This window comes from Musa acuminata, chromosome BXJ1-9, assembly GCF_036884655.1.
Source record: "Musa acuminata AAA Group cultivar baxijiao chromosome BXJ1-9, Cavendish_Baxijiao_AAA, whole genome shotgun sequence".
NCBI lineage: Eukaryota > Viridiplantae > Streptophyta > Magnoliopsida > Zingiberales > Musaceae > Musa > Musa acuminata.
Genome location: NC_088335.1, coordinates 6,995,997 through 7,009,164, shown reverse-complemented (window position 1 = coordinate 7,009,164; position 13,168 = coordinate 6,995,997). Strand labels below are relative to the sequence as shown.

The following is a 13,168-nucleotide window of genomic DNA, read 5'->3' as shown; positions in this document are numbered from 1 at the left end:
CTTTCTCTCTCTTCCTCGATTAGTATCGAGATAGCTCAGAGAGATAAAGATATGGAAGGTCGACCGGGTTTCGCGGCTAACAGCTTGACCCGACCCTCGATAATTATCGGACTCGGACCTCCCGAAGCTACTCGCCCTCCGCCCGTTCCTTCCCACGGGTCCCAGAACCTTCGAATCTCCAAGTTCCAGAATCGACAGAAGAGGAGAGAGATCCACGACTGGCTCACCTTGGCGATCGCCGATGATGAGAGCGAGGGTTTGGCGCGGGATTTGATCGGATGGTCCGAAAGAAGACGCGTCGCGGCGCCTCGCCCCTGCCGCCGCCGACGATGCCGAAGACCGCGGCCGCGGCGGCTGCCAAGGCGACCATGGCCCCGGTGCCCTCTGCGCGGAGGCAGCCGGTGATCCTGAAGCAGCCCACGCAGCCGCGGGCCCGGTGTGCGGAGATGGTCGGGGGCACGGCGGCGGACTGCTTGGCGGTGTGCTGCTGCCCCCCCCTCGCGCTGGTGAACCTCCTGGTGGTGGCGTCGGTGCGGCTTCCGGCCGGGCTCTGCCGCCGGGCAGCGCGGGCGCGGGCGAGACGGAAGGAGAGGATCAGGAGGCGGAAGGAGGCGGCGCTGTTGGCTCACAAGGCCGGCCGAGGAGGAGAAAGGGCGAGTTCGGCCACGACCGCCGAGGGGGAGGCGAACGGTGAGGGTTTTCGTGGGTCGGCGTCGGCGTCGGCGTCGGCGGCGGGGGGGCCGTCACGGGAGGAGGTGGCGGAGATGGAGAACATGTGGACTCAGTTCTCCAACATGGGCTTCTGGCGAAGCCCGTCTGAAAGAGAGGATCGACGCTAACCGTTTCGATAGCGATTCCACCGCGTCCTCTCTTCCAACGACCAACGGCGACGCCCTTCTCTCTCTTATTGACTGTTGTGGAGATGACATGACGATAGTTCGAGTTTCACGTGCAGAGGATCGTGTGTTTGTTATGGAGATGTCGTGACGAGTGTTCGGTTTTAATGTGCACAGATACGTGGTTGGATTATTTCATCCTTGGCACTGTGTTTTGGGTCCAATCTTTTACGTGATGCCGGTGGCGATCAGTGTAGTGAATTAATTATATTGGAGATTGGTACGGTGAAATTTGATTTATGCCGACGTGTTGAGTTTGTCACAATCCGAGCTCCTGACCACATGAACTATGTACATCAGAAGGTTGGTTCTCACGTAAGATGGGAATAGTTAATATTGGATATTATAACCATGTCCCACAATGACTCCATATTATTTAAATATCCATTCGGTCAGTTTGACCCAAGACTTGTGTATGTTGGCTGGATGACGGTGAATGTCAACATTACGAGTAAGAGAGGGTAAATATGTAAACTCGGGTTCACCATGCCAAGTCAGCATCCGCCTCGTCCAATCCGGCGCCGCCGCCGCCGCCTTCCACCGCGCATTGCCCCCTCCTCGGGCCAGATCAACTCCCAACTGTGCTCGTGGCCCTCCTCGACTGCCGTCACACGTAACTGGCCACCTTCCCGTCCCGGAGGACGCCGTCGACCGCCAAAAGCTCACCATCTTCGACGACCCCCCACCCACAACGACGCCCTCGGCCCCGAATTCAAGCGCTTCCTCCTGGAGCCACGCAACCTCCTCCGCCCCGGCAGCTCGATCGCACCAACCTCCGCGTCGAGCTTCGCTCCTCGTCCTCCAAGGAACGGCCAAATATAGGGTTAAGAGTCAGGTTCGCGTCATGGAGACTGTTCTTTTTTGGAATTTACAAGAAAAAAAAAGAGAGGACTTTTTTCTTTATTTTCTTCGAACCATACATAGGGATGACAGCGAATAGCATATTTTTAGACACCACCAGAATATGCTTCCACTTCGCAGGCCATCTATATCAACGTCGTCTGGTTCTCTTTCTTGATTCCAGGATTATTTGCAGCCCAGAAAACAGTTTCAGAGATGCTAACAGATTAACAATTTTTGGAAACCAAATGAATTAGAAGCGAGAGATTAACCGTGGTTAGTTCAATTCCAAAGTGGAAAAAGGTTAGAGATTGGAAACCAGGATCCTTAAGTCAAAGAGACTATACAAGCAAAGGATGACTGCAAAATAATCAAATCGAATGACACTTGATATGATCACAAAAAAAATACATGGTATGGTGACCTAACATCTCCCCCTCAATGGAAAAAAATATATATATGGGTGAGAAAAAGGAATCAAAAGCTATACCCAAAAACATCCTTCACTTGTGAGAAGTCTGAGATGATCAGAACTCAGAAGTTAATGATATGGGAAAATTCTCTCCTGAATTAACTACTTCGGCCGTCTCATGCCATCGGATCTCAACTTCCATTCCAGACGTTGATGTTTGTTATCTTCCAATGGCCCAATTATTTTGTTCTGCGAGAACCCCCACACTGACGACCATAAGTGTTTCCAGCTCCGAAAGCCTAAGCAAGTTGGTTTCGTGATCATCAATGGCCGAAGCTACAGTGACGTTATAACGATGCAGTTGCTTTAGGTCCTCCTGTAGAACAGAACATAAGCTGCCGAAGTTTTAATGCTTTCCTCAGCAATAGGAGAAACACTGCGATCATCAAAGTCATACCAACGGTTCTCTCTCTCGTCCTACAAAAATAACAATGATGTCAAAACTTTATCGGTACCACAACCACTCAAATTAAACATGCAGAAGACACCGAGAAACCTATCAAATTAGTTTGAATGCTCACAGTATCTTTTATGTAAAAAAATCCGAGTTTTGCTTCAGTAGGCCTATCTTTTTTAACAAAAAGGTGTTAGACATATATATCATTTATCTTATTAGCTTTTACCAGAAAACCATAGTCATAGACCATATGAACATATATGCACAGAGAAACAATCACAAGCTGACATTGTTGTCAAGCACATCAAACAAATTGGGTCTAAATTCTAAAAGAGACCCAATGATGCAGTTAAGTGCCACACAAAAGACAGAAGCTTGGGATCTTACAATTATGAGATGGAGAAAATAAAAAAAAAATAGAAGAACAAGAAGCAACTTACATAGACATAAGCAGTGTAGTGGCCACCTCCCATATTGCCATAGTGATTGCTAACAGCATACAATCGGTAGTTGTTTGATGCCTGCTCGGGCATGCCAGCAATATACGTTGACAGATCCAGGTCATGAATAGGAAAGTCTACGAGTGTCTCCAGCTTGTTCTTCATGTACCTACTGTATGAAAATCTTTTCAGATGGATGACGAGGACTTCTGGTAGCCTCCAGAGATCTAATTTCTTGCTAGCTTGCTGAGGCTTCTTACAAGAAGGGCAAAACCTGCAAGAAGAAAGTTTAATAGTGCATGTATTCTTGGATCCAATTCTTGTGAGCAAGTCCAAACACACACAAATTGCAGCAAAATAACTCCACTAGGTGCTAGAAAAATCATAAATACATACTAGTAAAGAGCATGAAATCATTTTCACTAGTACCGACAGCACTGCTGGACAAATCAAGTACTTAGTGGTAACACCCAGAGCAATTATGGTGAGGCCAACATTACTTGTGCTAACCAACCACTTCATCAGTTTTAATAATATTTCGCTTATGACAGTGCCTTAAGTAAAGCTTTCTAGCAAGATTCAGTAGCCAAAACAGAATATAGAAAAACATTTTGAAATCATCATTCCTAGGGAAAATTGTAAGGCACTTGAGATGAGACAGATTCAACACTTTGATGCATGAGTCCGATTGATTTAGTAAACACGACTTCAACTTATGCATACTCAGTGAAAGAAGTCTATAGTAAAAACTATAAAGAATGCAGAGTTTCGATGAAAATGACTGACAATATCAATGGAGTTTCTACCTAAATGGAACTTGGGACTATATGTAAAGCTTTCACCAGAAAGCTTCATCCTAAATCACTAGTGACAACTATTTTGGATCAACTATCTGATATGCCATTTTATAAAAAAAAAACATCTAATATGAGAAAAGTGACAGTATAATACTCACCACATGTCCTCTGGGCCCAGTGGTTCCTCCTTAAGGAAGGCTTCAAGGCATGCATATAAAGTACAGGAATCTTGAGGTCTTCTAGGAAAAAGCCGAAACTTGTAAATCTCAGGTAAGGTGTTCAGAAGGTTAGAATCATATTGTTCTAATGCTTTACTCTGCCAACATACTAGAACATACAAATGCTTTTGCAATTCAGGCAATGAAACAGGTTCGTCCATTTCTAGTTTGCATTGCATGATTTTGCTCTTTTCATCTGTTAAATAAAATTGGAACTCGTCCTCACTATCAGTGGTCTCTTCGACAGCGTCATCTGTAGACTCACTGTCAGCCACTGTTTGGGGTACTGCATCATTAGGATTGCTATTGCATCTATCTTGATCATCGACTGGTCCAGTATCCTTGCTTCTTTTAAATGGATTCACAAGCTTCAAAAACAGTTTTTGAATAGTGGACCCATCAACAACATCTGGCAGGATTGCTATAAGAGGAACACCAAAGCCTTTCCAACTTGTCCTTTTGCCAAGGATGTAATACCTGAATTCCAATTTTCTAATCAGAAAAATAAGAATTACAGATGAAGAGAAACATGTGATTGCATTAGCAATTGACCAACATGATACCAGCCATGGGTTTACATGTGAAAGACATGTAGATATTCCAGCCATAATATTGTAGTGTCTTAGGCAGGAAAAATATTCCAAACATACATATCCCTTAATCTCAAACTATCATGTAAAAGGCATGTGTTTCTTTTGAAGACACTACTAGGTGATAGAAACTTTGGGTCATTCACTGCTATGAAATTTACAAAGATATTAACTTGTAATTGTCAAGGAATCCTTGCAAATAACGATCAAGCATGCATGCTCACCTTGTCCCAAGATTCTCTGACGAAGATTAAGCTCACATCAAGAGTTATATGACCAAAGGAGAAACAAAATTGGTTCAAAAAAAAAAGAAGGTAATGGATCATAGGACAATCAGAACTTGGACTTCCAACATTATTAACCTTCAATCTAATGCTAGATTATTCAATTTTTTCCGTTCGGTTTTAATGTTGGTAGTGCATAACAAAGTTGATAACAATTTTCAAACAAAATATTTGGTGCTGGCAGGAATGGTGGAAGGCATAGTTTTTACATACAAATGTGAAGAGCTACACGTTGCACCATAAAAAAAAATGTTGTGGCATATATAATTGTGACATACTAATAAGAAAAGCTTTGACCTTCACAAATCCTAGTAAATAGAGGATCTATTAAATTGCTGGTTTCCTTCTTTTGGACTTTAGCTTAGAAAAAATATTATAGTATTAATTCCTGATAATGAGGGTGCCTCAAATTAAAGGATATTTATCTAATCAGAAGGCATGCTCTTATGTGCGACAGATATTTGTCTCCCAGTTAAGGGTTACCAGAGTTAAGACCACATGTGAACCTTCCTGGCCATCTGCACTAAAGCAACCAGATAAACATCAAATCGAATGTTTGATCCTCTGAAATTGATCAATCCCAAATGATATGGCATCATTGTGCAATTTCGGCATGCCTATGCATTGTACGACAAACATGAATCCTTGAGATTCTCTTAAACAAGTGTCTGATGGTATATTTGGTAAAAAGAGTCATGTTTGGTTCTAAGATCCTAGTTACTTTTGGCAAAAAGTACTTGATAAACCAAGGACAAGAAGCACGTAGCATTTAGTTATTGTTGTATGTTGATTACAACCTGAAGAAGAGAAATGGAATTTATAACTTTATCATAGACAATGTGAGCATCAAATATTCATAGGAAATGTTGACTTAAAAATATGCAAATGAGTACAACTTTAATGAGATTAGGAGGCTCACTCTTCCATTCTTTGGTGCACAAACACCACCTGCGGAGCTCTTTCCGCATCTTTTGGCAGCCGGTATGCAGCTAGGCGATCTTCATCTCTAATCAAGGATATTGAATCAGATGGTTCATCCAAAAATCGGATAATGCAATTAGCATAAACCTGGAAAAGACTGTCTTTGTTAATTCAAAACTAAAATAAATGAAACAGTACATTCATCGATTGTTAAAATCTATCACATATCAGAAAACATACCTCAGCAATCAAAAGACTTTCATCATTTCTCAAAGAAGAAGCAGTGCTCAAAGCCCGAATAAGATCCCTCAGTTTCCCAAACTTTGGCACATTTATAGTGTAGGCAGAAGGCTCGATACTACCATCAGTACTGAAAATTGTTATAGTCATTGTCCTCATAGTTGTTGACGGCAATGGCAGAGATAAATACATGAATGGATCAAATGTAATGGACACTTTGCTGCAAACAGGACAAACTAATGTTGACTTGTATTGACCCTGTAATTTTTGGCAAGAAAGAGGAAAGTCGATAATTTAGATGTCATGGTCAGTAAATGATGCTAAATTAGCAAAAAGTATATCAAGGACTTGTAAGACCAAAAAATAAAAAGTACGTTAAAAAAATGCTGAAAGGGACTTCTTCTAGCTTCTCTTTACAACAGCAGAATGAAAGTGGAACCAGAAATATTAAAGGATAGGACGTGCCACAAACAGCTTAGAAGTAAACAGAACAAACGCATCACTATTACAGCATATCACTCGATTTATTTAAAGTACTGGGACATTAAATTCAACTTTTGGTGTATTGACAGTGATGGATAGTTAAAGGTAACTTTTGAACTACACAACACTAAAGAACTCACTTGGCAGATATCAACTATGATAGAGTCATTTCGAGCTAAATGATTTCCCCAATATTCATCAGCAACTTCTTCATCAGGACGACCAGACGCATCCTTAGCTTCTACATATGGCTTGTGTTTGACACGATTCAGGTCCTCGTGAAGTCCATCTAACAGAAAGGCAAGAAGCTCCTATGAAACAACAAACAGAACTGTCTGCATGAGTGTATTGCTTTCATATAACAGATTTAACTTTAATTTTCAATCTATAACACAAGCTATAACTTCAGTAGATTCAGAAAACAAATTGGAAGAGACCAACAATCGACTAACCTGTGAGTCATGTTGGTTAAAGCCACTGAATTGAGGGGCAAAACGAGCAAGCTTTGCCTTGAAAACCCGTGGAACAACTGGCGTTCTTTCAGGTGCCCATAAGCTCCTTAATAAATCTCCGAATGCCAAAGCAAGTTCCCCCTGGTTAGAAATGCCAGATTCAATGGACAGGCAAAAATAAAACTTAATCACATAATAATTCCAGTGACATCCAAAATCAAAACCTTGCCACAAGAGCAAAGCAAGTATCATACTGGAAATTAAAGGAAATAATAGCATGAGCATAGAATCTATTACAATGTGACCTACTTTCAGTCCCAACGGATTGGTAAGATTAATCTCTTTACTATAATCTCCATGGAAATAGTCTACAAGCTTTGGTGTGTGAGCCAAACACTGGATTGCACTGTTCATGAAGCATGTATTTCCAAGATTCTCTAATCCTCTCAAACCAAACGGACCACCTCCCTTGACATTTCCATTTTGAAGAGTTGAGTCCACATATCCTAAGCTGCCATTACACACAGGTGAGCCACCAAGAGAGAATCCATTCATTTTAGATTGATCAGATGCTGAGTCATCTTTTTTAACTTCACTTTTGCAAGTCATATTTTCTGATATTGCATAGACCTGAACTTCTAGAAGAACCTGCACAAGATAGAGAACAAAGACGTCACAAAAGCACACCAGTGTCCCAGATTTGCAACATTTTCCTTAATAATTTGTATGATTATGTAAGACTCATCTGATTCTTTATTTTATCTAATATTTTAGCTCTGGCACAATTATGGAACTAATTTATGAAGGAAACAAAGAAGAGACAGTATGCAACAGTACATAGTGATTCTTTGATCTTGTGTTGCAGCATATAAAACACATGTCGAACATTAGAAGGAGTTACCATCATCAACAAGCCAGAGTGTCTAGCCCACTGGGGGATAGTTGCATGGATCTTTTTGATCTGTGTGGACCAATAACCCCATCTAAATCAAGAGAACCAAATCCCATTTTTATTAATATTAGTATAATTCTCTCACACCAATATTGCCATATAAATCAAGAGAATCCTTTAGACATCATCACAGCACAGCCAATAATAACTTTTTCTAGTTTTGTTTAACTATCTGAAAGAAAGCCATATAGCATCATACTTTATTCACAATAAAACTTAACTGGAAAAGCAACCTTAAATCCATTCATATATTTTGAGCCACAATTCACAAAAAATGTCATGAATTTTCATTTTGAGATGTTCAAGATTGTGTGTGATAAGGCAGTCAAGCATCAAGTCATCTTGTGGAAGCAGCATACCATATCTGTTCAGTATTTCCATAGCCTTCACAAGATCTTAGTGAACTGCGCTTATAAAAATACTTCCAGTACACCTAAAATATGGCTCTTGATCATTACTTAGGCATCTGTCAATCTCCATTTAATATGTTCATAACATCTTAAAAAAAATTTTTGTTCTCTATTGAGGCTATACTCGTATTTGAATGTTGAAAAGGTACCAAAACTCGAATCCCTTCAAAATGAATATTAAAATGTCCTAGGTACTACTGCATATGGATATCCTTTTCATGGCACGACTGCTTCTTCATTCACGGTCCACAACACGAGAAGCCACATACCACAACCACTCTTCATATTAGAGCAAGTTAAACAAGATAACTTGTAACAGCACAGCTACTTCATTTATAGGAAACTATTTTGATGATGATATATTTCATTTATAGTAAACCATAATAATGAGGATAAATACATTGTGACCAACCATGATTGATCCCAAATTTCATATTATAGGCATAAAAGCACAAATTTAATGGAAATGTTACCTCTTGATCTGCCCTTTGATGACAATTTTGAGGAAACCTATTCCACTCATTCATTAATATCAGATTTGTTTGTCCAGAAAAGTCCCAAATGCGAACCTAACCCAACAAAGGCAAAGTGAAAAACTATCGTTGTGATACATGTTCCACCATTTGTTGAAATCACAAAAATATACATCTAATATAGGCATCATACTGGTTCTGAGTCGACACCAAAAATCTTGCTTGCCTTTTTGTAATTCTCCACAGCATTATCCTAAAAGACAGACAATTTACCGATTTAGTATGGCATGAGGAATGTAAACAAATTTCATACTTCAAAAATTATGCATCAATTGTGCACAGAAAGACTCTCCTATGTAAAAAATTATAGTTAATCAATTTCAGTGGTTAAACAACGTGTTCAGTTGGTTTATATAAGCAAATGAAATTTCCAGTTTGGTTATTTAGACATAATTCTTTATTTATTTAGTCATGGATGGCCTAGTCCAATGCAGTGTCGTCAAAATAATGGTAAGCACTATACTCTTGTTGCCTGAGGCAGTAGGCACTCATCTAGGCACCTGCCTGAACAAAAAACGATGCCTACCTTACAAAATTACAAAAAAATAATTAAAGTTTAAAATGATCATTAAAACAAAAACTTCCATCAAAGTTCTTTATCTTTTTTCCTTACATCAAAACAAGAAAACGAGGTTGTTTAATATAAAAATATTACGCCTTGAAATTTTTTGTTACAAAACATGCATATGATAGCATTAGAGACTTTTGATTACGAATATTCCTAAATCTGTTTCTTATTCAGAAAGAGAAACTGAGAAGTATTGCATATATAATATTTGTCATTTATCCTATATAAATAACAATTTGATGATAGTACATTCTTGGACTCACTCTGCAGAATTTGAAGTCTGGATGGAGCAAAAGGATTCAACCTAGGATTTCATGTTATTCATACTAACGTTTCCGTTTAAGATTTTGCTTGGAAATTGTCAGAATGATAAAAATTGATCTACTCTAAATTCGTAAAATTATGTGCATCACCAAGGTAAAAGTCTGCTAATTATGATAACTATCTGCAAAGTTCTAGGAAACAGGACATTCGAACTTGAAACTAAGAGAAAAGGCACATTAATTTTTTGTACACAACCTAATCTTAAATCAAATTATGAGGGATATGACTCTGCAGCTTAGCTAACAAGGCAGTTCCTAGCATCCACTTAATACTTGCATGTTAGACTGCAGCCAACTACTTTTGTACCTAACATCCATTAATCATGCAAGTATCCAGCCAGATCATGTGTAGTTATCTTCTTTAAAACATCATGATATGCCAGTGAAACAAAAAAAAAAAGTAAAATGTAAAACCTGAAAGCTGAAAGTGATAAAGCCATCAAAACATTGAGACAGACCCTTTTGCTAATCTTTATTAGGAATATGTTTGTTTCCCGCATTACAGAGATCCTCATCATCAAAGGATAAACATCAATCATTTCATCATCAGTGAATGATGAGCTTTCGATTTTCTTTGTTGTCAGATCAGAGTCAGAATGCCTGCAAAAGTAGAACTCACATATTTTCAAACTACAGAATAAATAAGAGGCCGCAAGCAAACTTGAATAGATAATTGTGAAGTTCCAAAAAGATTAGGAATATCCAAATGGATTATTTGAGTCCCTGTGATTGAACATTGACATTTAATTAAATCATATTTGATCATAGGCACAAATGGGATGAGAAATAGAGATTTGGAAGGAGGCAAATAAGAATACTTCACATAAAAATTGGTTTTAACTGGCATGGTAAGAACAACATCACTAAGATAACGAAAAGAGCAGTAAAAATTGGCTAGTATTTGAATTTTAAGATTTTCATTTATCAGTTTAACTACGAGGAGCAAGTGGTTTTCCAGGTAAAAATATTGCGTGCAAGGAACTTTAAGAAGTCAATTATTTCTGTTTCAAATGTTATATTCAAGATATTTTGTACCAGCAGTTGAAAGTTTCTGAATCTACATCTCACCGTTAACCTGTGAAGGACAGCGACATTATAAATGGTTGATTTTTCTCTTACCCTGAATTATTTGAGAAAAAACAAAAAACACTCGGTTTCTATGTCTGATCCAGAAACGGACAGAAATGCTATTTCGAAATTTGAAAAACAGGACATAAGAGGTCCACCCACTCATCCATATAAAGCCTTGTCAATTATGAAATTTATTCACTGAAAGATAGGAAATCGGCAACTTATATTGCCTAATTGTCGAGGTGTGGATTGCATCTATTTCCCTAAAGCACGACTATATTTGAACTTGAGAAATCACAGTTACAGTTAACATGGATTGCCTTATTTGCTACAGTTGACATGGTTTGCCTTACCATGGTCTACCTATTTTACCAATTTGCATATACCAGTCCAAATTAGGACCATAACACAGACCGCCGGGTTTAGGTTTGTACTAAACTGATTCCCTATTCTTAATTGATTTTAGATGGTTCAACTGAGTTTCAGCAGCCAGAACAGTCGGAACCTCAATCTAAAATCTAAATCACTCTCTTCCTCAATTATTCCAACATTAGAACCCCTCTCTCTGCTCTTCCCCTTCCTCCCACAGCCTCCACCCACCTGACCTAACAGACCACCAGTCTCTCGCACTCCAGAACTCTCCTGCATGTCATTTAACAATTATTTGATGGGAGCCCCTCCAATTCTCCAACTGCAACAAACTTTTTGTTTTTTTTTTGCTGCTGTGATATCAGCTGGTGTGCTAGCTGTACTGGCATTCAATATGGGTTCTAATATTGAGAAGGCAATCCATGACGAGTAACACTTTGATATCTAAAAGAATGGGGTTTATTTATTGGACATCTTGATGCATGAGGCTTCCACAAATGTGGGATCTAAGAGGGCCAATGTACACAGTCACACAAATTTGTAATTGTTTGATGGTTCAAAACTGAAATATGGAATAACCTTCTCATTTAGCTTCTGTGATGTTAAGATAAGAATGAAACTAAGCACGTTAAGTAATTGATACAGTCAATATGTATTACACATCATGTTTGCCCCAGCATTCTGTTTGCACAATCTTCCCCACCATCTAGATCTCATAACAATGAACATTCTCTAATAATCCTAAGGTCATCATATCCTTCTCACATCCATGTATAATCAATATATGCAATGAACTAATACTGTGAGGACATGAATTAGTATGGAATACCATAAGAGAAAAGCAGTGGTTTATTCAACTACAATGGGCAAAATGGAGCAGGGAAATGGTTCCAAACCAAGGTAGCAAAAACAGGATAGCAACCATGGTGTTTGCTCCAATCTCTATATTCTTCCAATCTCTCTATCACATTCATTTTGAACATTTTAGATCAAGTGACCCAGAATCTCAAAATGATTACTGTCCAAGCAACACCAGGACCAATCTTCAACTACAATCAACCATCAGCTACACAAGCAATGCATCAGAGTATAGATGACTAGAAACCACCTATTGTGAATCAAAATGACAAAAATACATTCTAGACTAACAAAATCAAAAATGCCCAAACTGAACAAAGTCAAACAGTCCTTATAAAATGGTACCAACTATCAACAACCCACAATGTACTTACCTTTTGAGCGCCTGCGACCACAAATCCGAACCAATCAAAGCGTAGCACCGGCTCCCAGAACCCTCCTCGTCATCGTCCCCCAAATCATCATCTCGCCGGAGATTAAACACAAGATCCGAGCTAAAGATGTTGTTGATGAACTTCATGCCGTAAGAAGTCGAGGTCTGGGACGCGGAATAGGGCACTCCCCTCGGCCCATTGTCCGTCTCCGGGTCTTGCGCGTCCCTCCACCATCTGGCCAGGGACCCAATCAAGAAACCAATCGAAACCCACCCAAACGGACCAAGAACGCAATCAAAGGTCCAAGATCGGAAGCGAGAAAAGAGATCAAGCTTCGAACATCAGGGATCGTTCGAGGATGCAGAGGAGTAGTTACCTGTAGGGGACGAGGTAGGCCTGGTGGTCGCCGTCGGAGGCGGGCGGAGGCTGATCGGCCGGGGAGCAAATCTCGACGGGAGATTCGTCCATTGGTGGAGGAGATCGGCCACGCCGCGGCGGTGGCGATCGGGGGAGGAGGAAGCAATGGCGGTGAGGCGAAGGGGAGGAGAATGCAAAGGAAGGAAAAGAATTAAAGAACGAAAAGGGAAGATGCGGAGAAAGGAGAGGGAAATAAGAGGGTTCCTTTTATTTGCTTTCTGTGGTATACAATGAAGAGCGAAACAGTCTATCCGTAGATCAGT

The 13,168-nt window shown here is 39.9% G+C and overlaps 2 protein-coding genes across 2 annotated transcripts; one reads left to right on the top strand and one right to left on the bottom strand.

Moving 5' to 3' along the window:
• Positions 1 to 329: 329 nt before the first annotated feature.
• Positions 330 to 839, top strand: LOC135594505 (uncharacterized). Its single transcript, XM_065084878.1, has one exon. It carries the CDS (start codon positions 330 to 332, stop codon positions 837 to 839), a length of 510 nt encoding a protein of 169 aa, XP_064940950.1.
• Positions 840 to 1,970: 1,131 nt separating this feature from the next.
• On the bottom strand, positions 1,971 to 13,078 carry LOC135592845 (ubiquitin carboxyl-terminal hydrolase 8-like). Its single transcript, XM_065082541.1, has 13 exons — positions 12,865 to 13,078; positions 12,489 to 12,722; positions 10,275 to 10,416; positions 9,059 to 9,118; positions 8,866 to 8,961; positions 7,340 to 7,678; positions 7,031 to 7,171; positions 6,719 to 6,889; positions 6,096 to 6,353; positions 5,854 to 6,002; positions 4,001 to 4,537; positions 3,046 to 3,319; positions 1,971 to 2,625 (listed from the first exon to the last, which is right to left on the bottom strand). Exons 1-13 carry the CDS (start codon positions 12,954 to 12,956, stop codon positions 2,515 to 2,517), a joined length of 2,604 nt encoding a protein of 867 aa, XP_064938613.1. The 5' UTR covers positions 12,957 to 13,078; the 3' UTR covers positions 1,971 to 2,514.
• Between the last annotated feature and the right edge of the window lie 90 nt (positions 13,079 to 13,168).

What these genes read in the sequence shown, in the direction of transcription:
- LOC135594505 (XM_065084878.1), top strand. Translation starts at nt 330, where the DNA reads ATGCCGAAGACCGCGGCCGCGGCGGCTGCCAAGGCGACCATGGCCCCG.
- LOC135592845 (XM_065082541.1), bottom strand. Translation starts at nt 12,956, where the DNA reads ATGGACGAATCTCCCGTCGAGATTTGCTCCCCGGCCGATCAGCCTCCG. An exon ending in TAATAAAGATTAGCAAAAGG is followed by an intron (nt 9,119 to 10,274) that starts GTCTGTCTCAAT and finishes TCTGTCTTTTAG; the next exon opens with GATAATGCTGTGGAGAATTA. An exon ending in CCAATCCGTTGGGACTGAAA is followed by an intron (nt 7,172 to 7,339) that starts GTAGGTCACATT and finishes ATTTCTAACCAG; the next exon opens with GGGGAACTTGCTTTGGCATT.